The 26,075-nt window shown below is 43.2% G+C and overlaps 1 protein-coding gene and 1 non-coding gene across 3 annotated transcripts in view; both read left to right on the top strand.

The window, feature by feature from the left end:
- Positions 1-26,075, top strand: part of Mmgt1 (membrane magnesium transporter 1) — a 52,430-nt gene that overhangs the window by 15,676 nt on the left and 10,679 nt on the right. Inside the window, exon 3 of one of the 2 annotated variants that reach the window (XM_034485560.2) lies at positions 16,407-16,484. The exons of the other annotated variant lie outside the window; for it this stretch is intronic. Coding sequence (XP_034341451.2) covers positions 16,407-16,484 — 78 coding nt within the window. The remainder of the gene's footprint in view (positions 1-16,406; positions 16,485-26,075) is intronic. 2 annotated transcript variants of the gene reach the window in all.
- Positions 11,581-11,721, top strand: LOC117695613 (small nucleolar RNA SNORA48). Its single transcript, XR_004604664.1, has one exon. It is a non-coding gene; the product is annotated as a small nucleolar RNA SNORA48 (small nucleolar RNA).

The following is a 26,075-nucleotide window of genomic DNA, read 5'->3' as shown; positions in this document are numbered from 1 at the left end:
CAATGACAACCTTATTAGAGTTTAAGAGAAAAACAACGGGGCAGACAAGCTACCAGGCAGAGGACTGCAGAGAAGAGGAAGAGGTGGGTTCAGGAATGAAGGTCAGCCAGCAGTCATAGCCTGCAAGCAGCTGCAAAGCTGCAAGGTAGAAGTGGAGGAGGCTTCATAGGGGAATAGTGAGGAAGCCCAGTGTGTCTGGAAAGTATGTATCCCAAAGGAAGAGACAGAAAGGTAAAAGGAAAAAAAGGCAAAGTTATTTCTGATTCAGAAAAACCAGTAGACTTCAGTGCTGTACAGTGGAAGATTTGCAAGAGACTGGATGGAGGAAAGGACGTCTGGGAAGAAAAAGAACATAATCTCATTGAGGAAATAATTCCACCCAGCTCCTTCGAATGACTTTAGGTGAATTAGCTTTCCTAGGCTGTGGGTAGGAGGGTAGGCTGATTACTAGAAAATTTTCACACTTTCAGAAAACTTGGGAAGATTCTCATATGCCCTCTAATCAGTTTATTTTGTTAGTAACATGTTAACTGAAGCCATTTGGTACAATCAGTGAACCAATATTAGTGTGAGATCTTAACTAAAAAAGTCCATACTTTAGTCAGATTTCTTGGGTTTTGCCTAGTATCTTTTTTGTGTTTTAGGATCTTCCATTTGGATATTGTGTCCTGGCTTCTCTTGCCTGTGACAGCTTCATAGCCGTTGGTTATATGTTGGGGTGGGAGAGAAAGACAGCCAAGGTAGTAAACCTCTCGTTATAGCACATCAAGGCCATGCATCTGCTCACCACTAGGCGACATGCCAGAGGTAAGTCTTGTCAATCATCTGTCTCTGCTGTGAAGGTACTTTTCTCCCCATGCAGTACTTATTAGAAATCCTTACATATAGTCCACACTTAGAGAGTGAGAACTTATGATACCTTACCTGGAGGAAAAAGGACTCATATAACTGGTTTTGATTTCATCTACAGAAATAACTTCTAAAATATGTTCGATCTCATGTACTAATTTATTTAGTCATTCGTTTATTCAAGTTTGGGGTTGCAGATATGAATACTACCTTATTGTGTTGCTGCAATTGTTCCCACTGTAAATACTGGGAGCTTTATCTGTGGCTCCTATGTCCTTATGGCAGGCCTTCATCATTGTAGGTTTTTCTTTTAAGCACTTGTTTGCTTTCTGGCACTATGATATACTCTAAAGTTCGCATTGTCTTTGTCCTTTTCTAGTCCTAGAATTAGCCAGTCTTCCAAAATAGCCTGGTTTCATTGAGTGAAGAATGGCATTAGAAACCAAGACCTGGCCACTGGATTTGCTCATTGCTACTGGAATTTCACTGCTTCTACATCTTCTCATTTGGATATAACAAGGAAATGGCTGTGCTCAATAAACCTGTGCACTTCTGTGTAAGTGTGACTATTTCTACATGTAATATCTAGCTAGATTCCTGCTTGGTGGGTTCATGCAGATATTGAATTCATCACTGCATAGATCATTCAAGCCTCTTTTTCCTTGCTTATCTGTCACTCTCTAACTGAAACCCGACTCCCACCTTCTGCTAGTCACTTAATGGAGTTATTTGGTTTCTAATTGTTTAACTTATTGCACATATAAAGTAATTGTAGAATTGCTAACTTAAGGTCCCAGGGAAATAACTTTATCAGGCAGGAGCACAGAGATTACAAGTTGGTTGTTTGCCCTTTGTTTTATAGACTTCCCAGTTGCAAACTGACAGGTCATTCCCTCCTCTCTTCAGTACACATACTGATTTATTTTTAGATTTTTATTTTTTTAAAGAGTTATTTATTTATTTATTTATTTATTTATTTAATGTATATGAGTACACCCTGGCTATCTTCAGACACACCAGAAGAGGAAATCAGACCCCATTACAGATGGTTGTGAGCCACCACGTGGTTGCTGGGAATTGAACTCAGGAGCTTTGGAAGAACACTCAGTGCTCTTAACCACTGAGCCATCTCTTCGGCCCAGGTTTTTCTTTCTTTTGCTCTTTTTTGTTCTTTCTTTCTTTCTTCCTTCCTCTCTCTCTCTCTCTCTCTCTCTCTCTCTCTCTCTCTCTCTCTCTCTCTCTTTACTTAAGAGTATCACTCTGTGGACCCAGGCTCACAGCAACCTCACAGCAATGACCCTGTCTCAGCCACTTTATAATTCTTTAATACAATTAGATTTTCTTCTTGCATTGTACATTGTATTTTGGGATTTCCCTGACCTCCTAAGCGATTTCTTCATTTGTCTATACTAGGGTTCACTCGTTCCTCATTTTGCATGTGTTCATTTTGTTATGTTCTGCTTTCAGTACTGGAGATTGAACATAGTCCTTAACATGGGGTGGGTGATCCCTGTACCCTTTTTATTTTGAGGTAGTATCTCACTAAGTACCCTAGAGAGGTCCTGAACTTGAGATCCTCCTGCCTCAGCTTCCCCAGTATACTTGAGATGAAAAGCTTGTGGAGCCAAGCCCAAGAGGACTCACTTTTTGTGTTCTAAAGTTTAATGAGTTTTGGCATGTGCATAATGTAATCACAGTTGTGTTATCATGTGGAATTATTTCACAGCCTTGAGAAGCCCTGCACCCCACCTCTTCTCCACTCCCCTTCCCCCTAAGCCCCATGTATACCCATTTTCACTGAATGGTTGGATTCCTACACTGTGCAGCCTTTTTTGGACTGAGTTCAATGAGGAATATGCATTCATCAGTCCTATCTGTGCCATGACAACACATTTCTTTGTATCTCTAAATAATAGACCGTTCTCTCAATGCCTCTGCTTGCTTACTTAGTAAACACCTCGGTGGTTTCCAGCTTTGGCTGCTTTTGAATCGCGTTACTGTAAGCCTTCACATGTAGTTTTTTTGTATGTGTGGACATAACATTTCAAATTAGTTGGGTAAATACCAAGGAGCACAGTTGTTAGATCATATGTTAAAATTATGTTTAGCTTTATAAGATATTGCCAAACTGTCTTTCAAAATGGCTGTACGGCTTTGCAGTCTCCATAGCAATGAATCCATCCCTGTGGCTTGGCACCCTTCTCTGTTATTGGTATTGTCTGCTGCTGAATTTTAGCTCTACTGCTCAGTGTGTAGTGACATGTCACCATTACTGTAATTTGCAGTTCCTTTAGAGCTGCTGAACACCTTATCATGCACTTATTCGCCATCCCCACTTTTCCTTTGCCCATTTCCAAATGGGATTGTTTTCGTACTGATCAATTTGAAGGCTTCTGTGGATCTATTGTGTAGCTTTTTAAAAGGTGCATTTAGCAAATATCGTTTTTGTACTCAGTGGCCCGTCTTTTCATTCTCCTCATTGCTGTTTCAGAGAAGTGGATTTTAGTGAAGCCTAAATCACCAAGTTTCTCTTTCATGGATCAGGCTTTTGGTAATGAGTTGTAAAACTTACCTAGATTTTCTCGTGTTTGTGTACAGTGTTACTTATTTTTAAAAGTATTACTGCATATTACTCTTATGAAATTACATATTTTATATATGGGCCAACTAGCATGGCATATGGGGTGGCAAACAACAAAGAGACCCTGTCTAAAACAAGGTAGAAAGGCAAGCAGTGAGACTGCCACACAGAAGTTGTAGTGTGCTCTGCCTGCACTTACACCACACACACACACACACACACACACACACACACACACAGACACACACACACACACACACACAGACACACACACACACACAGACACACACACACACACAGACACACACACACACACACACACACACACACACACACACACACACAGACACACACACACACACACACACACACACACACACACACACACACACACAGAGACAGAGACTGAGAGACAGAGACTGAGAGACAGAGACTGAGAGACAGAGAGACAGAGACAGACATGGGCGGGGGGGGGGGGAGAGGGAGAGAGAGATTAAAAACCCAATTGCATCATTTATTCAATTTAGTTTTGTGGTTTTGAGACAAAGTCTTGCCATGTAGCCCCTGCTGGCTTTGAATTCTTGATGCTTCTGGCTCTGCCTCCAGAGTGCTATGATTATAGGAAGGTGCCACCATGCCCTGACATTTGCAGTATGTTTCACATACATTGCCAACTGTCCTGGTGCCATATGTTGCCCAGTGTGTTTTCCCACAGTGACCTGCAGTATCTCCTGTGAAGCATATCGTGGGACCCTCTGGGCCTTGCTGTTTGACTTCATAGTTCCATTCTTATGCTCTGGGCCACAGCCTTGATTAATAAAGATCAACAGAAATTGCTGAGAAGTGTAAGCCATATAGGCATAATTTGTTCCCTCCCTCTTTGTGTGTGTGTATGTGTGTCTTAACTATACTTTCAATTTCTTTCCCATGTAAATTTTAGAATAGGCTTGTCATGTTCCATTAAAAAAGCCCTTTATTGTAATTTTACTACATATATTCATTATCTCGGGGGTAAAACAGCACCAAGCCTCCCCATCCACCAAGTGGCCCTTTTCTGAAGTCTTTTAGTAAAATTTTATAATTACTTGCATATTGGCTTTATATATATTTATTGTACAGTCACATATACATACTCCATATAGTCTATGTGTAAAAGATGTATATTTCTGTATATGTTTATATACTTATACTTATTCTCACATAGTTTTATTAATATTATCTTAAAATCTTGCATGTCCTAAGTTTCATGGTACATTTTTAAAAGAAATCCAGTTAATTTTTATATGCTGAATTTATACTTAATAAGCTGCTTGACCTTTTAGTTCAGCAAAATAGTTTATCTTCTGGTGGAAGATGGGGATTCTTGTGCTGTACAGTTGAATAGAACTGGTGACAAAGAGCACATTCATCTTCTCCCTTATCTTTGCAAGATTCTAATATTTTTTGAGAGACGGTCTCAATGTGTAGCCCTAGCTGGCCTTGAACTTGCTTTTATGTAAGCCAGCTGGCTTCAGACTCATAGAAACCAGCCTACCTCTGTTTCCCAAAGAGATGGGATCAAAGACACGGGTCATCATGCCTGGCCTGTGATTCTAATTTTTAACTTCTAAGAATAATTGTGCTGTAGATTTCTGGTAGATTTACTTTGTAAGTAAATGCATGTATTTCTTGAAGTGTAAATCTATGGCTGGTGAGATGACTCAGAGATGCTTATTGTCTGAACTCTACCATAGCATGTCCACTCAACATTCAAAGGAACACATCCTGAACACATTCATGTGAACACACCATACGTGCACGCGCGCGCACACACACACACACATACCGCGCACAGGCACACATACACTCTAAAACTAATAAACATTTAAAAATGATAATAAGTATTGTACAGGAAACCACATTTCCACCATCTTTGGGAATTATGCTGGGTCTGTTGGCAAAAAGTTAGAGTTGGGCTTGTTAACAACTGATGCCAGAAGGTAGGGACAACTGACTGTCATGGGACCCTCACCCAAATATCCAGCTGTTTCTCCCAATCCATTGTATTCAATTTTGTCCTATGAGTCTCAGGGAGAAGTTAGAGTATAGAGATGGAGGAGGACTTGGGGAGGGGCCCTATCTACGTTATCATGGGAAATCCTTTGCTTGTGCTGCATGAAGACCTTCCATTGCTGCTTTAGGGTCACCTGTGCTCCTGCTTGTAAGCCATCATCCATGGTGTATAAGAAAATCTAATGAGCCAGGCACACTGATGGCACATACCTTTAATCCCAGCACTTGGGAGGCAGAGGCAGGCAGATTTCTGAGTTTGAGGCCAGCCTGGTCTACAGAGTGAGTTCCAGGACAGCCAGGGCTATACAGAGAAACCCTGTCTCGAAAAACCGAAAAAAAAAAAAAGAAAACCTAATGAACTCATTGCTTCACCAGGGTGATCTTTGGTGGGCTCAATTTTTGATTTGTCATTGGAACCTTAGGAGGAGCAGGTAGACATTGCCTAGCCACCACCTGTGGAAATTTTTATAACTATCAGAAAGAGTTGAGTACAATCTTCTTTCACAAGTTTTTTTTTGGATATTTCATTTATTTATGTATCAAATGTTATCTCTTTTCATTGTTTCCTCTCTGAAAACCCCCTATCCCATCCCCTCTACCCCTGTTTCTATTAGGGTGTTCCCTCACCCATCCACCCAATCCCACTTCTGTATCCTGGCATTCCCCTACACTGGAACATCAAGCCTTTACAGGACCAAGGGCCTCTCTTCCCATTGATGTCCAACAAGGCCATCCTCTGCTACATATGCGGCCAGAGCCATGGGTCCCTCTATGTGTATTCTTTAGTTGGTAGTCCAGTCCCCGGGAGCTCCAGAGGTCTGGCCAGATGGCACTGTTGCTCCCCCCATGGGGCTGCAAACCCCTTCAGCTCCTTCAGTCCGTTCTCCAACTCCTCCATTGGGGACCCCATGCTCAGTCCAATGGTTGGCTGTCAGCATCCACCTCTGTATTTGTCAGGCTCTGGTAGAGCCTCTCAGGAAATAGCTATATCAGGTTCCTGTCAGCAAACACTTCTTGGCATCAGCAGTAGTGTCTGGGTTTGGTGACTGCAGATGGGATGGATCCCCAGGTGGAGCAGTCTCTGGATGGCCTTTCCTTCAGTCTCTGCTCCACACTTTATCCCTGTAGTTCCTTTAGACAGGAGCAATTCTGGGTTAAGAATTTAGAGATGAGTGAGTGGTCCCATCCCTCAACTGGGGGGCCTTGCCTAACCTCTGGATATGGTCTCTACAGATTCTCCCTTTTGTTGGGCATTTCAGGTACTATCCCAGTTGGGTCCTGGGAGCCTCCTGCTTTCCTGGCATCTGGGACTTGCTGGTAGCTATCCCCAGTTCCCCACTTCTTTCACAAGTTATGTCCCAGCTCCTATACCACCCTGTCACTGCTCTGTACCTAAAATTTTCCAGTCACTGTGATATCTCCTATTGTCATACACCCTCTCTTTTAGCAACCGCTACTGGACATCTTATCTCTGAGACACAAATGTCTCTCTGTTCTGGGCTACATCTCCCTAAAAATGGTCTCCCTACTTACTTTCTTAATTTTCCACTCCTCACAATTTGTTTTTATTTATGAGTGCTTGCCATCCTTTTATTCTCCCTCTCTTTTCTTCTCTTGTTTACTCTCAAATGTTTTTGAAACTGGATGGTTTTTCTCTCTTCTTCCAACCTACTCGGACATGATGATGATTGATCATCAGTAAGCTCCAGTAAGTCTGTCTAGTCTGATCAGTCTGCTTCCCATTCTTGTCCACTTCCCACCCATCCTACCTCCAGCCCTGCATTAGAGTGATAGTGTGAACAGGAAAAGGAGCCCATAACACACCCATGCTGAAAACCCATCCTGTGTTCCTTAGCACCCAGGACACAACCTAACTCCTGAGTGTGGGCCACAAGAGCCTGTAGAACACATCCCACCATTCCTTCCTCTCCTGCTTCAACACTTTCCTTGTCACTCTCTACTGGCCTCTTTCATTCCGCGGCCGCCAAACATATGCCCCTATATCCTCTGCCTGGAACTCTCCCTCCACATCTACACAGTCCTGTCTCCTCCTCAGCTCCACTTAGGGAACCCCTCTCAGAAAACTCAGACAGCACCCAGGTGCCCTCTGGCCCTCACCCCCATTCTCCACACAATAGCAGCTGTGTGTGATTGCATTGTACTCTTGTATGTCAGAGGCAAGGTAGTTTCTGTCCCCATCTCTTCTGCCTCAGAATAGGTGAATTCTCTTCATCCCCACTCTGACACTTCTAATGTCATTTTCTCATCTTCTGCTGTACCAGGCACCAGCTAGGAGTTGAGGGTCAGCAGTGAACAAGGAACACAGGAACTAAGGCCAGGCATGGTGGCACACACTTTTAATCCCAGCCTTTGGGAGAGGCAGTTGGATCTCTGTGAGGTTGAGTCTAGCTTAGCCTAGTCTACATAGTGGTTTCCAGTGGAACCAGGGGTATAGGGAGAGACACTGTCAAAAAAATGGTAGGAACTGACTGTCATTCATGTTGTCCTCAAGAAGACACAGGAATGAATATGGCAAGAAATGTTATTCCACCCCTCTGCCTGTATTCTGTCTGATGGCATAACTAGTGTCAACAAAGATGAAGTGATTAATAACCTGGAAGGGATTGGCTAGAAGATGAAACTGCGACCAGCGATCTCTCTATAGCTGAGAAAAGAATCAAAGAAATGTGTATTTGGAGGACTGTACCAAATACATCCCAATAAGTCCAAGGAAAATCAATTTTGCTATCAATTAGTAAAAAAAAATTAAAAGTTTGAGTAATATAAATTGTGAAAAAACACTTATCACTAAAAATAGGATGAATCATTCTTGTTCTTTTTCAAGGCTGAAGATACTTTGAGGGGTATGTCTTTCAAAAAACCCAACTGTTACTGGGTTAAGGAGCTCAGCAGTTAGGAATGTCCAGTATATTTGCAGAGGATCCAAGTTTGTTTCTCTTCACTCACAACCACTTGTAAGTCCTTCCCCAGAGGATATGACACTCTGTTCTGGCCTTTGTGGGCACCAAGACCCCTGTGGCATACACACACACACACACACACACACACAGACACACACACATTACACATGCACACACGCAAACAAACAAAAGTAAATCGTAAAACTTTTGTTACTATTTCAGGTCTACATATTGCATGAAACAAAGAGTAGAATGCTAACATCCCCGTCATGACAGGGATTTGCTCTTTTCTTTTTTATGTGTGTCAAGAGCAGTTCTGAGGTTATCTGTAAAAGAAAGGCTCCCATGATTTATTCTGGGTTCTCTTTCCTTTGGCTTAGACAACATGTATTGGGCTGGAAAGATGGTTCAGAGGTTCAGAGCACTGGCTGCTCTTCTAGAGGTCCTGAGTTCACCACATCTATAGTGAGATCTGGTGCCCTCTTCTGACACACAGGCATACATGCAAGCAGAACACTGTATACATAATAAATAAATCTTTATTTTTTTTTAAAAAAAGTAAATGGGTATTTTTCCTTTTCTTACTTGGTTACCCTTCACATTAGTCCCCTTACATGCAAAGGTCTCATTTAAGTGTTAAAATACAAATGAAGTGTCACCTACCTTGTAAAGAATGGTTACAGATGTGGTGGATGAGAATTGAATCATCCAGATGTTTCTATCTGAGTCACTTTGACACCTTGCCAAGAGTTGAGCAGTGGAAGCTCAACTCTTAGTAAGGTGTTAAATGTCCTAAAAAAAAAAAAAAAAAACCCACATTGTTACCACCTGGCCCTTTAGAGAAAAAAATGTATCCAAACTTTGTCATAGCTAAGTAATTCATGGTGGACCCATTAATTGTGCTGCCAGAGGACAATAAAAGACATGCTGAATCATTTACAAGTGACAGATATGCGCCAAACTGCTAGAAGCTTCTAGGAGTCCTCTAGTTCACCAGCCCTCAATGACCCAGGAACAGTCTACTTTTTAAAGCATTGCACATGGTATCACAGGCCCTAATCTGACCTCAACCCTACAACCTCCACCATGTGCACTGTTTTGTTTCTAGCAGGTCAGCAAAGAGAGCTCAGTGGTTAAAGCAGAGTCCATTTTAGGCATGTAAGTGGGCCTGGTCTGAGCTCTAGATGCATTGTTTAGATGCACTGGGAAGGTCAGAAGACAGCTTGCTGGATGCAGGTCTCTCTACCACAAGGAGATCTAAGTCAGGTTGTCAGACTTGGCAACAAATGTCTTTACCCACTGAGCCTTGTCACTGGCCCTCAACGCATGTTTCTATATTAATTTGCACCTGCAAGTTTCCATGAAAATGTATTTTGCAATCTCATGTACGTTTTACATTCCATCCTATGTCTTGCATATTACATGTATTTTAGGTCTTGATTTTGAAGTTTAAGAGAAAACTTTTAATTTGGGACATTTGTATACAAATTACAAAACCAGAAAATGTTCGCAACCTTTACAGTGATGTTAAGTACATTATAGCCATTTCATAACGTTACCTTAACTTTCCTTAAGAAACAACCGGGTTTTGTTGTGGACTGGAGCTGGGTATTGGTGACATTTCCTACCCAGCTCTCAACCAACACCTTATCTATTCATGGTTCTTGGCCAGAAGGAATGAACTCAAAAGTTTATCCCTGAATGCTCTGGCCATTAGATGTCTGCTTCAACTAGATTCTTTTAATTACTCATTGTCCTAAATCACAAACCAGAGCTTTATGTGCCAAGAAGAGTTCTAGCCTTATCATGCACTCTCCTCTGTAACCCACTTCGAAGTGGGAACTCAACTTGTATTCAACAGTCTGGTTCAGTCACACCAGAGACTAAGGTACAGTCTCTCTCTGTCAGCTCATGGAGACGGATGAGCAATCCCAAGTGATTAGCTGAAAGTGTCCGTGTCCCTTTCAATGGAATCATTATTGTTTTCCCTGGCCAAATACTTTCTCTAATTGAAGCAAAATTTGTAATGCAGAAGGGCATTTGTATGTGTGCCTGTTTTGCTTGCATGTACATTATTTGCACCATGTGTGTGCAGTGTCCAAAGAAGCCAGAAGAGGGCATCATATCACTTAACTAGGTATTGCAGATGGCTGTGAGCCACCATGTGTGTGCTGGGAATTGACCCTGGGTTCTCTTCAAAAGCAACAAGTGCTTTTAACCTCAAGATTTATACCTTGATTAGGTACAAGTGGAATTACTATATTTGGACAGATTTACAAGTTTTTCTTTATATGTGCATGCATGTTCACATGAGTGCGGGTATACATGTATGCACATCTTCCTTGAGCAGATCCTGCTCCACCTTAGTCTTTGAGTCAGGATTTCTCAATGAAAAATATTTTTCTGTCTAATCAAACCACTTTCTAACTCTTTTGTTTAACAAACATCAAGGCCAAAAGATGGTCATTTTATCTTTGCAATTATGAACCTTCACCATGATGAGTCTTCAGCAGATTTTACAGAGGCTGAGGTTCTTTTTGTATCCCATTCTCCATTTTGCCTGGTGAGGAAATGGCTACTAGAGAGGTAACTTCTGAGTTTTAGAGTTTCATGAAGTATATGCTGTTTATTTTTATTTAGGAGAGACTTGAGCTAGGCAATTTGAGCAGATAGCTTATACATTTCTTTGTGGTTTATGTTGTCTCCAGCACAAATAATTTAACCAGAACTTTCCAGAATTTTAGAGACTTAGGTGTGTGTGTGTGTGTGTGTGTGTGTGTTTATTTTTTAGTGCTTCCTTATTTAGCTCAAGCTGGTCTCAAACTTACTATGTAGATTATTCCAGCTTCAAATTCAAGTGACCTTTTTATCTTGACTTTCTAATGCCTCGGCCTTCTAAGTACTGGGATTACAGGTATGTGCCATTAAGTCAAACTATGGCACAACTGTTGTGGAGTCTAGACTTAATTATAACTTTCTGTTCAGAAAATGCCTGTGTATTCAATGAATTGCTGAGATATACCTTGAGTCGAGGCTAGACCCATATTAATTGTGTAAATTTCCAAATTTCACATCTAATTGGCAAGTAACACTGTAGAATCTGTGACTGGCAGAGAAAAGATGTCACATCAGGGCATTCATGTCCTAATATTTGTTAAGTAAAAATGATATAAAATCACCTTCTGGCAATAGGCAAAGAGACACCTTGTTGGTGTTGTTCTTATATCAGTCAGGGCTAGAGCAGATGGCAATCCTTTGTTTATCCTGGCTTGATGCCTGGCTTGGTAGCCAAAGTTGCCTTATGCCTAGGACTCATAAAAATCAAAGCAAATCTAATCTAACTTAATCTAGACATCACAGCACAGGAGGAGGAAGACAGACTGAGACTTGTGGACCATTATGCTACCTACAGACTTGCCCTCCAGCGCATGGCACAAGCCAGCCATAAGCACCTGTTTGTCACCATGCCATATAGCATGGATAGAGGATATCACCCAGGGACCCACCAGCCATGTGGCCAGTCTGCAGCGGGAACCATTACAATGTACAAGTATGTGGTGGTCAGATGGGAGAGAAAGAGAGGTGGGTCAGCTGGAGCATTGTGAAGAGATGGAATTGGAAACTCAAGGATGGAGAGGAGGAGCCTGTTGTGAGTGGTCAGCCCTGCCACCCGGGCCATGGGGAGGTCCCAGCACAAGCTGCCACCGAGGGCCATGTCTGAGTCAGTGGCTAAGCAGCACAGCAGCAGGGGGTGCTGTTGATGTTCATACTTATATTACCACTAGAGAACTTGGGAATGTCACTGGTCCAGGAAGCTGCCAGGGACCACATGAATGTCCAGGGGCTGTGCATAATGGCCCCATCTCTCACTGGATGGGTTGCTCTAGAGAGCTGGCCCCATCTCTCACTAGTGGCAGAACTTGGGGAGCAGGACCTGTGCCCTTGCCCAGGTGACACAACAGAGCTGGCCCTGATGGCAAAGACAACAGGGAGCCATCCCTGAGAGGGGGGAAGAGAGAGAGGGGGGAGAGCTTTTCCAGCTCCTCACAGGCTATAGCACTTGGGAGAGTAGACTCCAAAACCTTGACTGGGTAGCACAGTGAAGCTGGCTCTGGCATCCTGCAAGTGAGCCTCCCTGAGGGCAGGAGAGCAGGCGAGCTGGCGAGCTGACTGTCTCCTGTAGATGGCAGCATTGGGTGGCCTAGCTGGAGGAGTACTGGAGATCTCACCTTGGCTGTGTAGGTAAGGGAGAGGGGATGGGCTGACCAGCTCAGCTACTGCCCAGGCCCAGATCTGGGGCTCTAAATTGGCCCACCCCCAAATCTATAGCATCTGCTAACAGTTAGTATGTGTGAAAGGGCCAGTCCTGCTGTTCCAAAGCTGAGGGATCTCCATGACACAGGACAACAACAGGATAACCAAGAGGAGTACTGATGAACATCCAATATTGATAGTGTCACAGAAGCCAGAGATCTTGAACTAGGCCAATGACTCATTGCAGTGAACATTTGCAAATGAAGACATGTAGACAGAAGGATAGACTGTGAGGTACACTGTGATGTACTGCAGTTTCCATGATGAGATATTGTCTATGCTTTGTTTTGGAGTGAGTGTGTGTGTGTTTGTGTGTGTGTGTTTTATTTTGGCCAGGAGGTTGCAAGGGTGAAGGGTGGATATGAGGGGACTTGAACATAAAGGAACTAGGGTGCATGATGTGAAACTCACAAAGAATTAATAAAAAGTAAAAACAAAACCAAAATCACTTTATTCTAGTTAACTCAGTAATAAAAATCACCACACAGCACAGCTGGTATAAGGAAGCCACTTAAGGTCCTGACTGCTCTACTCTCAGGGAGCACCTACAGCATTAGAACAGCCATTCTGAAACAAGGGAGCTCCACTTAGCCTCTCTCAGTTCCACTGTTAATTACATAGTTGTTCACTTGTTTACAGGGAAAAAAAAATCCTATGATGGAGTTTATCTTCGTTATGGTTTCTGTTGCTGTGATGAAGCACCACGTCCCAAAGCAACTTAGAGAGGAAGGGGCTTAGATTTCCATATAACAGTTCATCATTAAAAGTAGTCAGGATAGGAACTCAAGATGGATAGGAACCTGGAGGCAGGAGCTGATGCAGAGGCCATGGAGGGATGCTGCTTACTGGCTTGTTTCCCCTGGCTTGCTCAGCCTACTTTCTTGTAGAACCCAGGACTACCAGCCCCAGGGGTGGCCCCATTCACAGTGTACTGGGTCCTACTCCATCAATTAATTAATAATTAAGAAAATGACCTACAGGCTTGCCTACAGCCTCATCTTATGGTGACATTTTCTCAATTGGGGATCCTTCCTCTCAGATGACTCTAGCTTGTGTCAAGTTAACGTTAAGTCTAGCCTGCACAGGGTTGAAACGAAAAGAAAAGAAACTTTTTATCCCCTTTCATGATTCATGTGTCCTTTGGCTGACATGCAGGCCTTCCTTATTACCTGGTACTCCCCTCAATGCTCTCCTTTCTACAATATTTGCACGCGTTGAAGACCTGGAGAGGGGTGGATAACCTTCCAGACTTTAACCAAAGTAGCCCATTTCCCAGCAGACCACGAGTTAATTGTTCTGTGCTCTAAAGTCATGGCAGACTGCAGCAAGGCCAAGCCATCCTTCCACAGTCTAGGTAGTAAGATGTTGACCACCTCAGTGTCACTACCTTGGAGGAAATTAGAAAGCAACATGCAAGAAGTGTCCTCCACATTAGCCTCTGACTTGGCAAGAAAATTAGATTTTAAAAGGAGGGTGAGGGGCTGGAGAGGTGGCTCAGTAGTTAAGAGCACTGACTGCTCTTCCAGAGGTCCTAGGTTCAAATCCCAGCAACCACATGGTGGCTCCCAACCATCTGTAATGGGATCCGATGCCCTCTTCTGGTGTGTCTGAGGACAGTGACAGTGTATACACATATAGTAAATAAAAAACTCTTTTTTTTTAAAAAAAGTAAGGTGAAATGGAGATGTTGGAATGTTTCTTATGACTGTGAAACAAAAGGGAATCCAGTGCAGAAGATAAACAAATTAGCCCTTGTTCCTGGAGTCAGACCCTAACGCCCATGGGACGAGCTGCCTACAGTGGAGGAAACAGCAAGCTACAAGTTGTGTGTGGATGGCGCCCCCACACAGCACATCCCACTCTCGGTTCAGAAAAAGAGAAAAATTCACACTTACTCATAATGGCTCCATTTAAGACACTGTGGTCTTTAGGGAATAGTTTGCTTCTGAGCTGCTTGAACAGAGAAAAGCTTTCCAATGGGCATAGAAAGGAACCCCCTACTGATTGGCTTCTGAGGCTCTGGCATATGGATGTGAATGGAATCCGCTTTGAGCATCTTGCTGGTAAAAGAACTAAGCAGCAGGATGAGTTATCTTTTTATCTATCAATGCCTGCAGAATCTCCACTTGTATGAGGGAAATCACTCACTCCTTAAGGACTGGCTCATTCTGCCTTCCAGTGTATCAATACATGTTAGTGATGAGAGCCACTGAGGAGGATCAGATGATGTCATGAGAGCTGAGGATGTAGGAGGAAGTTTTTGATGCCTATTCATCAGGCCAGATAGAACTGTGCTTACTAAGACCTCTGTCAATATTTAAAGCAACAGCCTCAGGAGAGGTGCTGATCTCTTGCGGCTTTATGAAGCCCACTAGTGGAGCACAAGACCTATGGGGTGGGGAAAGCTCTGGCCAACCCAAATGACCTGAATTGCTGCAAGTACCAAGAATTCAGTATTAAGGCAGTCAAAAGGGGACACAAAAATGGAAAACAACCGAGAGCTACCCATTCTAGTGACCAGGAAACAAACACAGTGGGACTTGTACCATGTTGGTTTGCCACAAGGTACAACTGATAAGAAATGCAATGCTGTCATAGTAAGTTTCCCCAAAGCAGGGGAAGGTAGAAAGGTACATATTCTTTCTGTAATGCCCTTCTCATGGTAGAATTAAAGGACTTTATACAGTGGGGCTCCCCAGCCACTTCCCACAGGGTAGCCACAGGGCAACTGGACATGCATATTGAATATTTGGTTTCCAGGTAGTGGAATGGTTTGGGAAGGATTATGAGATGGAGCCTTGTTGGAGGATGTATGTTATTGGGCTGGGTTTTGACATTGCAAAGGCCAGTGCCATTCCTAGAGATGTTCTGTCTGCCTTGTGCCTGTGGATTGAAATGTGAGCACTCAGCTACTTCTTTGGCACCATGCCTGCCTTCCTACTGTAACCCTCTGGAGTCATGACACCAAAATTACACTCTTTCTTCTATGAGTTCTCTTGGTCATGGAGTTTTGTCAAAGCAACTGGAAAGTATCTAAGACTTTGTGTATATCTCTGTGCATCACATACATGCCTGGTGCTCATGGAGACAGGCAGAAAGGGGCAGTGGATTCCCTGGAAGTGAAATTACATATATGCTGGATCAGGTCTTCTGGAAGAGCATAGAGTGCTTGCAATTGCTGAGCCATCTCTCCAGCTGCCTCCTCCTCCTCCTCCTCCTCCTCCTCCTCCTCCTCCTCCTCCTCCTCCTCCTCTTTCTCCTTCTCCTCCTCCCTCTCTTCCTCTTCCCTCTCCTCCTCCTCCTTCCTCTCCTTCTTTTCAGCAGCATGTACCAATAAATGTAAGTAGTAAGTGTAAGTGTAGGTACATGTATTTCTATGAGTTCGAGATTTGGGAAGTATCTTAGTTGGGATTTCTGTTGCTGTGATGAAGCACCATGAGCAAAGCAACTTGGAGATAAAAGGGTTAATTTCAGCATATAGTTCCACATCAGTGCCTATCATCAAAAGATGTCAGGACAGCAGTTCAAGTAGGGCAGGAACGGAAGCTATGAAAGAGTGCTGCTTACTGACTTGCTCTTTATGCCCAGCCTGCTGTCTTACGGCACTCAGGACCACTAGCCCATGCATCAATCACTAATTAAGTAAATCCAATACAGGCTTTCCCACAGGGTGATCTGCTTTCTTACAGGGCAATCTGGTGGAGACATTGTCCTATGACAAGATTTTTTTCCTGGGGAGACACTACACACATGTCTACTCACCCCAGGTAAGGAGCCCATGACAGACTAAGGTTCAGATACCACCAAAGTCCAGCTTAGTGAATCAATGAGTTTAGAAGGGATTAGTTACAGGAATATGGGTGAGAGGTCACTTACAGGAGCAGAACTGACTCAAAGGCAGCTTCATCACCAAAGCCCAACCCAGCATGAGTGACAGCTCATGAAGCTGGGGACCTGGAGCTCACTGCACAGCCTGCAGGCAGCTCAACAGGGTGGAGAGTGTCCTTTTCAAGTAACTCAGTGTGTCTAAACCTCTTCCAGGAAGTTCAGCTGGTTTCTGCCTCTTCCAGGCAGCTGGTCTGGTCTCAGACTCTTCTATGCAATCTGTCTTCTGAGAGGGACTCTCAGCAGCTCAGCCTGTTTACCCTTGCAAAAGAGGGGCTCAGTGACTCTGGTCAGTTTGGGGGACTTTCTAAAGCTATTTTGAGTTATTTACCTTCTGTTAAGGAGTTTCCTGATAGAATGATTTAACATCAGACGAAACTGCTACACAATACAATTCTCTCAGCTGAGGTTCCTCCATGCCAAAATGTTCTAGCTTATGTTAAGTTAACATAAAAAGCAGTCATCATAGGTACACTGTTGTACATTATCTAGCTCAAGTTGCCTGCACTTTCTATAACCTGATATAAGATGCTTATGTGGGATTGGACCAAAAGGCTCAAGAGGGTTTTGAGTAAGACAAGATTCTTGTGACACTAACTGAATGTATGTTCCATGGCTCCAGTACCCATTTGTTTTAAGATTACAGAGCCCCAAGGACCAATGCTGGGGGTAATGGCAGAAACAAGCTAAACAGATGGTTCTGATAGGGTTTGGGTTCCATTCTTGGACAGAGGTAGGAACCTCATACACAGCACAGGAGCAGCAACTGCTAGTTATATAGAAAACCCGCAGCAGGTAGACTTGATCACTGAAGCTACTCCAGTAGCAGTAAAACATAGAACATGAAGAGATGGACTCAAAGTCTCCTGGCCAACCGATTTCTGAAAAGGTCAAAATTCCATACTCTATAAAAGTGGCACAACCATCTGGACCCAGAGAATCTGACTTCTGCCCTCCACAGGCATCAGACGTGCACATAGTACACAGATATACGTGCAGGCAAAACACATATACACATAAAAAAAATACTGGGGCCCAATTAAAAGTGGGTAGGGGAAGACCACTAGGTTTTCCACAGACAATTCTTCTGTCTTCGGGGGTGTAGCTTTATGGATGGCACAGTAGCAAAGAAAGCACTTAGAGCTGCTTGTTGGGCCAACTGGTATAAAAGCAAGCAAAGGACAAAACAAACCAGCGCCACTAACAATCTTCTGTATGGCTACCATAACACACAAACTCAGGGCCTCCCATTGTCACCAAAACTTGATGCCTTCACAAACATGTGAGGAATCTGCTCATCAAAATGTGAAGAAGTTATCCATTGGGTACATGTGAAATCAGGGTACAAATGGAGCAGGGGACAGCACAGGCTGGAAAATAGCAACATTTACAGGCATTCCCCTTAAGTATAAAGAGATGGTACATGTAGTTCATAACACCTGAACTTTTTCTCTGGCTATGCAACCTTGAAGGAGCATTACACTGGCCTGACAGCCTATGCAAATAGGTCAATATGCCCAGTAAGCAATTGACAAGTGAATTGGATAGGACACAGGCTCGAGGATAAGGAATGCAGATGTGCCTTTACGTATCAGCATTGTCACAGGATTCCTGTAAGTTTTCTTATATAAACAGCAACTCGTTAAGCTACAGGCGTCACCCAGCTCAGGGGTATTAAGTCCGTATCTGCAAAGGATTAACAATAAGAAGGACACCCATTTCACAAACACTGATGGGCAAGTTTGGACAACCAATCAAAACAAAAAAAAAGTATAAAAAGAAAATTTGGATAACCAAATATGATGATATTTTTGATAGGAGACAGAGGAGACAGACAGGGGGCAATTAACTATTCTACATTATCTGATACATTTGTACTCTATATTATAGAAAGAAATCCGAACACACATTTTATCAACAGCTTAGCATGTGCTATTTACTTGTGCTGACTTAACCCAACCCCAAGTTCAGATACCTTGGAGGAGTACAAAGCTGGTACCAGCAGATATTGGCTAGATGCAGGGACTCAGTAAGTGCTTTAGCCCAGCCATCCAGAGAACGAGATAAGAGTTTACGGGATGATAACAAGAGAAGCACGGATGTGCACACCTCACAGATGTGACTGATTAGCTCACCAAAGGAGAGACTGAACTGTGAGATGATTACCTACCCATCCTCTCCCCTTCTAAAATCTACCAACTGGAGATAAGATATAAAGAAATCTTTAAAAGATAGTCATCCTTGGGCCAGCAAGGTGGCTCAGTGAGTAAAGACACTGGCAGCCAAGTCTGGTGACTTAATTTCCATCTCCGGAACCCACATGCTGGAAGGAACCAACTGACTCTGGTAAGTTCTTTTCTGACATCCACATGCTCGCCATGGCAAACACATTCCCACACATCACACACACACACACACACACACACACACACACACACACACACACACCACTGAAAAAAAAATAAACAAAAATATAGGAATCTTCTGTCTTACCAGACTGTCAGTTCTCTGAATAAATGAAACTTAAAGGTTAAATTCTGTCTCTGTTCACTAGCATTTGCAGGGAGTGTCCCACAATTTCTGATATCCCAGTTGTATCTATCTTCACTTGCCTTGTAACTTTAGGGATTATTTTGATGGTTTTATGAAAGGGCTGTTAAAATAATAGCAAGAGAAAAAGGTACCCTGTATGGGTAAATAAAGATGCTTTCTAGGAGCTGGAGAGATGGCTCAGTGGTTAAGAGCATTGGCTGCTCTTCCAGAGGACCTGAGTTCAATTCCCAGCACCCACATGGTGACTCACCACCATCTGTAATGGGATCTGATGCCCTCTTCTTCTGTTATGTAGACATACATGCAAATAGAGCACTCACATACATAAATAAAAATTAAAAGAATAATAACAATAATAAAATCTTTTAAAACTATGGTTTCCAAATCATAGGTTATTAAATAAACATTTATTTAATAAGGTTATTAAATGCAAATCCCACGTCAGGGTGCCCTGTGAGTCATTGGCCAGGGAAGCAGTCAAGATGCTCCATACACCATAAAGATAACTGTTACTTGAGCCAGTTGCATGCCCAAACTGTGCATATATGAGGCCAGCACAGATACAAAGCAAAAACAGTCACCAACTCACAGGACAAACTATCCTGGGCAATAGCTTCTATATACATACATTCCCTTTTGTATTGAAAAACTTTACATGGCAGGCTGGAGAGGTGGCTCAGAGGTTAGGAGCACTGGCTGCTTTTCCCAAAGGACGCAGGTTCAAATCTCAGCACCCACATGGCAGTTCACATGTCTTTAACTCCTGTGCCAGAGAATCTGCCTCCCTCACATAGACATACATGGAGGCCATACACCAATGTAAATAAAATTTAAAATAAAAAAAAAAAACCTTACATGGCTTAAAGACTTATCAGTGACATAGGTTTTTAGATATCTATGATGTATCTGCACATCAACTGGGCTTTCTGTTGGGCAATGCAGGTCATGTATTCTTAATTGGTGTTTGTGATGATGTCTCAGAAGTAAGCATTCATTGTTGCTGGTCATTCTGTTGCTGTGGCATAGTGTCCCAGTGTTTAGGCCTTGGCACTCAAAACAAAATTAATCATGTAAATCCCTCTCCAAGGATTAAAAAAATACATATAAAAAAGTGGTGTAAACAAAAGTAACAGCCAAAGGAAAAAACACAAAAACTGGGAGTGACATGTAGGAGACTAGTTCTCCAAATCTAGCCAGTGAGACACTATTTTTCAGAGGTTACCACTTAGTTGTTCTGTGTCCTGAGGCTACATTCCACATTGCAGCAAAATAAAGCCAGCCCACCCGTGGGCTGACAAGGTTCAAGAGACCCTCAACTTGTCTGCTAAGGACAAGGTTGGAGTCCACTCTTATCAAAGTTCCATTTTCCCTGTGCTGAACTCTACAAAACAGGACCTACTGAGCTAGGCTATGGGTGCAGCGGGATGGGGTGGGAAAGAGGGTAGGGACAGCAACTTTGGTGAGAAAAATCCACCCTACATTTTAAAAGATCTAAATAAAAGCTGGACTTTTTAAGGGGGGTAGGGCTTTGCAATTCACAATGAAGCAATTCTTCTCTGTCTCCCTGGGAAAAATCGTGTAATGTGGTAAAATGTTTAGGCTAAACAGAGACACCCTCCCCTTTAACAAAAGTCTAAATGCAGCCCACTCCTGAAGTAGTTTGTTACTTTCCTATACAAAACGCAACACTGAAGTTGATTACTGTAAGCTGGCCTCTTGAATAGTTGAAAGAGCAGGGTTCTTTGCTTCTAGATACTTCATCTACAAAGCTGCATTGTCCTCCAGGTCTATAGGGCAACCTCTGAGGTCACTGCATCCAAACTGGAAAGTTACTTTTGCCTTCTGTCCCTAATTTTCCTTTGCCTAATCTTTAAGCAACCTATCCTTCTGACAGAGAATTCTTCAATACTCACACCCCCAACCCCCGCCTCTCCTCGATTAAACTTTTAGAAAAGGAATGTGTTTGCATGTAAAGAAAATGCAGGTGCTGGCCCCAGGAGGCCACCCAGTTCCCAGTGGCCTTTGAAAACCACTAGAAGGAACACGTGCAGTGCAGACAAAGGCCACTCACGGATTTCATGGGATTGTCTGCAGGATTTGGGGCTCATTGTCTCATTTTAACCTGCGGGATTTCAGAAAAGCCCCTTTGAATTCTTTCCACTCTCTTGCTGCAAGATGACGATTTGAGAAGGAAACCTATTCTCCTTAGGGCTGACCTTGAACAGATCTCGCTTCAGCAGTGACCAGCAGAAGCTTTCAATCCTAGAACAGTGAAACCAGAGGCACCACTAAGGATCAGAGATGCATGACCTGGGCACTTTAAAAAACAAAAAAACAAAAAAACCTGACCGATGTGCCTTGGGGCAGCTGTCCTGTGCTTAAGGGTGCCTGTCCCTTGTTTATCCCCTGACCTTCAAAAGTCCCCACTGGAGCATCACAGCAGCCCAGTCTTAGTACCTGCACCCCTGAGACACACCTGTTTTGCACCTCAAAGTTTTCTTCACTGGTTTTCTTCAAGTTTTCTTCAAGTCACTGCCTCCATGACCCCGGGCATCAAAGCCGATGTAGATGCAGATAGTAAAATCTCACTCTTGGTTGTTCCTTTCACTCACATTGACCCTTTACCTGCAAATTTCTCTGTCCAGGGGACAGAGGATATTCCAAGGACAAAAGGATCACTCCAGTGCTTTGCTGTTCTGCAAAAGAAGGAATGCTAGAGAAACTCTGGAGTTCAGAACTTGGGAGGACTGGATGACACTCAGAAAGGAAGTGTGTGTGGGGCAGGGTGTCTCATTTTTATGACCTTCAACACATGAATAGGTATTTGCCATTATAGCCATAAAGGGGACAGAAATCAAAAGCACAGTGAGATAGCCTTTCATGTTACTGGGGTTAACACATGTGGATGGCGTGAAGAAATGAGAACACTCAATGGTGGCTAGGAATGTGAAGCAGTGCGACATCACTAGAAAAGAGTGACATTTTGAGAAAGAGTTATCAAATGGCCCAGCAACTCTACTTTTAGGTACATATTCAAGAGAGAGGGGGGGGGAAATATGTCCACATAAAGACTTCCTCATAAACACTGGCAGATCGGGAGCAGTCAGACGACTTGCTCCTAAGCCCAGTGACCTGAGTTTGACCTCAGAACCCATTTGGTGGAAGGAGAGAATCAACTCTGAGAAGTTGTCCTCTGACTTTTACATGTGTGCTGTGACATGTCCCTAACAAATACATACATGTAAAAAAAATTAAAAAGGCAATACAAACTGGCAGTCAATATTTGTTTCAAATTTCATACACTAGTGTGTGTGCATGCGCTTGTGCATGTGTGTGTGCACACGGTGTGTGCATTTAGAGAGATGGCTCAGCAATTAAAAGTACTTGATGCTCTTCCAGAAGTCTCCGGTTCAGTTCTCAGCTTCTACATCAGGTGGTTCATAACTGTAACTCCACAGCTGGCCTCCGCAGGCCCCTTAGTGCACATGTCCACATGCAAAAACACACACACACACACACACACACACAGTGTGATGGTTTGAGTATGAATGGCTCTCATAGACGCATCTATTTGAATGTTTAGTTAGCAGGGGGTAGAATTATTTGATACAATTAGGAGGTGCAGCCTTGTTGTAGGAAATGTGTCACTAGGGGTATGCAGTCCCAGTCAGTTCAGTCTTTTTCTCTTTCTCCTCCTTCTCCCTACTCTCTCTCTCTCTCTCTCTCTCTCTCTCTCTCTCTCTCTCTCCCACACACACATACACACATATATACACACACACACAGATCAGGATGTAGCTCTCAGTTACTGTTTCAGTGCCTGTCTGCACGCCACCATGCTCCCTCTCATGATGATAATGGGCTAAAATTCTGAAACTGCAAGCATATTGCAACCCCCCAATTGAACGATTTGTCTTATAATAATTGCCTTAGTCATGGTGTCTCTTCATAGCATTAGAGCGATGACTAATGACAACGCCTAACCATAATTTAAAGTAATAAAAAATAAATATTTAAAATATGTATTATTGTGCACACACATGTATGTACACCACAGCATACATGTACAGGTCAGAAGACAACTGTCTGCAGTAGGTTCTCTCTACTGTGGGTTTCTGGGATTGAACTCAGGTCATCATCATCCTTGCAAGGCAAGTGTCTTCCCCTCCCACCCCCAAACTATCTTGCTAGCCCTCTGATACCTTTAAGAACCATTTTCATGTTTCTCCCATGCACATGTATGTGTATATATTATATTAATTATATACATATTTCGTATATGTGAAAGCATAGTCTGAGGACGATTATCATACTTTCTTACTTTTTAACTCAGATTTTGCCTGTGGGAAGTTGAGTCTAGGTACAGGTTAAGAAGCAATGGTTTTGTGATGGTTTGTAGCTCAAGCACAGGATCAACAGCACTGTGTAAGGAAGGATAGCACAGGGAGCTAGCAGACTGAAACCTGCAAGAGGACCCCACCCACCCACCCACACAAAGCTGACCATGCTAGCATCCTGATTTTGGATTTTCAGCTTCCAACACAGTGACAGCATCCTAAGCCACTTAGTCTATTTATTTTAAATTTTATTTTATGCTGGCAGTCTTAGCTAAGACAGAGTTGGTTGTAGTAAGATTCACTGGACTGCAACTCTACAGTCCTATTTCAAATTTCGGTATCCCATTTCTTTCAGTGACCCCACCTTAAGATTCTCCACAAGGCTGTGGATTTAATTTGCATTTTCATTCAGGCACTCACAGGATTAGATTATGTTGTCTCTGTTGGGTTACCGTTGTTGTTAATGGAGGTTAGAGGATATGCCAGGTCTTAGGGTTGGAGATTCTGCTTTTCAGCTGGATGAAGTAAATACAATAGATTTAATTGGGCCCTAAAGTAGCAGGGCCAAGTGACAGCAATGCATCACCAAAGGCAAGGTAATCACAGTTATTGTAACCGGCAGTGCACACAAAGCCTGTGCACAATAGCCTACAGTGTAAAGGTCAGCACAGGCAAAATGAATTTGATGGTGGCATAACTCCTATGGCCCTTTGGTGCTGGATAATCAATCATGCTGTCTCCAGGCATGAAATACATAAGCCTACGGAAGTTGTGCTTGATCTGTATAAGAGGAAAAAATTTCAAACACATGAAAAAAAAGTGAATCTCAGTGCAAGAACCGGTTTCTAAGCTTGTGCCAGTTTACAAAGACAGAACGCCTTGTGTGCAGGGATGGCCAGGTTCCCCTGAGGAAGGAACTTGATAAAATCCCTAAGAGTTTAATACTGTTAGCCTTTTCCCAGACCTTCCGCAGCGGGACCTATGTCCCACTGGGACTTTGGGTAACTGTTTCATACACCCTTTGTACTCAGCAAAGTGACTGTCTAGTGATTTTTTTTCTTGGTGGACTGACCAAAACTTTTATTCGTAACTATTAAAAATCTCAAGAGAATGGTGCTTTATGGGAAGTTCCTCCTCACAACCAGCAGCTTCAGGGCAGTAGAGGCCCCTCTGGATGTGATCACCAACCGGAATGGAAACAGAACTTCTTGTTCCTAGAGGGCGACACCCTTTCTTTAATCTCTTCGCATGTGTATAAGGGTTCTTCTTGGTTGTCATCTTGTCCAGTCTCCTCTGCCATTTTTTAAAATGGGGAGTATGCCTTCAAATGCAACTATCTGCAACAAAGTAGAGTTTGTTCTTGATTAATCCTTCCCAGGCCTAAGTGACCATGAATTCCTAGGGATTCCCCTCGCTATCCAGAGGCAAAGGTGAAAAGGTTTTCCTTGGGTCATCAAGTTCTGCCAGGCCCAGCTTGGGTTGGGGAAGGGGCTGAAAAGAGGGGACAAAACAGAGGACGTCTGAGTGCTTTTCTGACTTCTGCTTATGCATCTGAGTCATGTGTATGGTGGAGAGGGGAGGATGATGTTGGGGGATCAGGGGGGTATAAAGTGGGGGTATAGGACCTGAGTTCAAATCTCCAGCACACACATAAAACACTTACACAACTGCTTACACTTGTAGCAAAGCTACAAGGAGTGGAAGCAGGAGGAAGGAAGGAGATGTGAGACTAGAAGGAGAAGGGGTGGGCAGGAGGGAGTACAGCAGAGGGGGAGGGGAGAATGCAGAAGTGGGAAGGGAACGAGAAAAGAAGATGGAAGATGTGGAAAGGGAATAATAGTAAAGGCTATCTCAAGTCCCTCCTTGGGCCTTGCTTATACCCAACATGTGTATGCACACGTATGTGCAAGACTGTAATCCAAGCTATTGGGGCGGGAGGTTGAGGCAGAAGGATTGAAAGTCCAAGGGCCACCTGGGTTACATAGCAAATTCATGCTAGCCGGGTGAGTCCTTTCTCAAAACAAACAAATGAAAAAGAAGCAAAACATTTAAGAAGTGCTAGGCCCATGGCTCAGGGTACTGGGTTTGCTAACATGTTTTAAAATCAAGCTCCAATCTTCAGTACCCTAAAAAACAGATGGCTAAGGGAAAGATCCAGTGAGTAGCTGCAGATGCCTGACCATGTCAGCTGAGTCCCCCATTCCAAGATAGAAGGAGAGAACTGAGTCTAGGAAGATGTCCTCTGACCTCCACAAGCATACCACAGCACATAAGCACCCAAAGCCTGTCTGTCTGTCTGTCTCTCTGTCTGTCTGTCTCTGTCTCTCTGTTTGTCTTTCTCTGACTCTGTCTGTCTGTTTCTCTCTCACACACACATATACAATTTTTAAATATAAATCAACCTTTGCTTGCCTAAGTCCACAAATATCTCTAATAGCATTAGTTATTAGGTATTTCACATCTCCCATGAAGTAGGAGTCAAGGTTGAATTCTTCCTTGTCTCTGTGAAATGAATTATCTGTTCGGCAAGGATATGCTGACCCCAGTGGATTTGTTTCCCACGCTTGTTCCCAGACTCTTTTT

This window comes from Arvicanthis niloticus, chromosome X (genome assembly GCF_011762505.2).
Source record: "Arvicanthis niloticus isolate mArvNil1 chromosome X, mArvNil1.pat.X, whole genome shotgun sequence".
Classification (NCBI taxonomy): domain Eukaryota; kingdom Metazoa; phylum Chordata; class Mammalia; order Rodentia; family Muridae; genus Arvicanthis; species Arvicanthis niloticus.
This window is presented reverse-complemented; position numbering and strand designations above follow the sequence as displayed.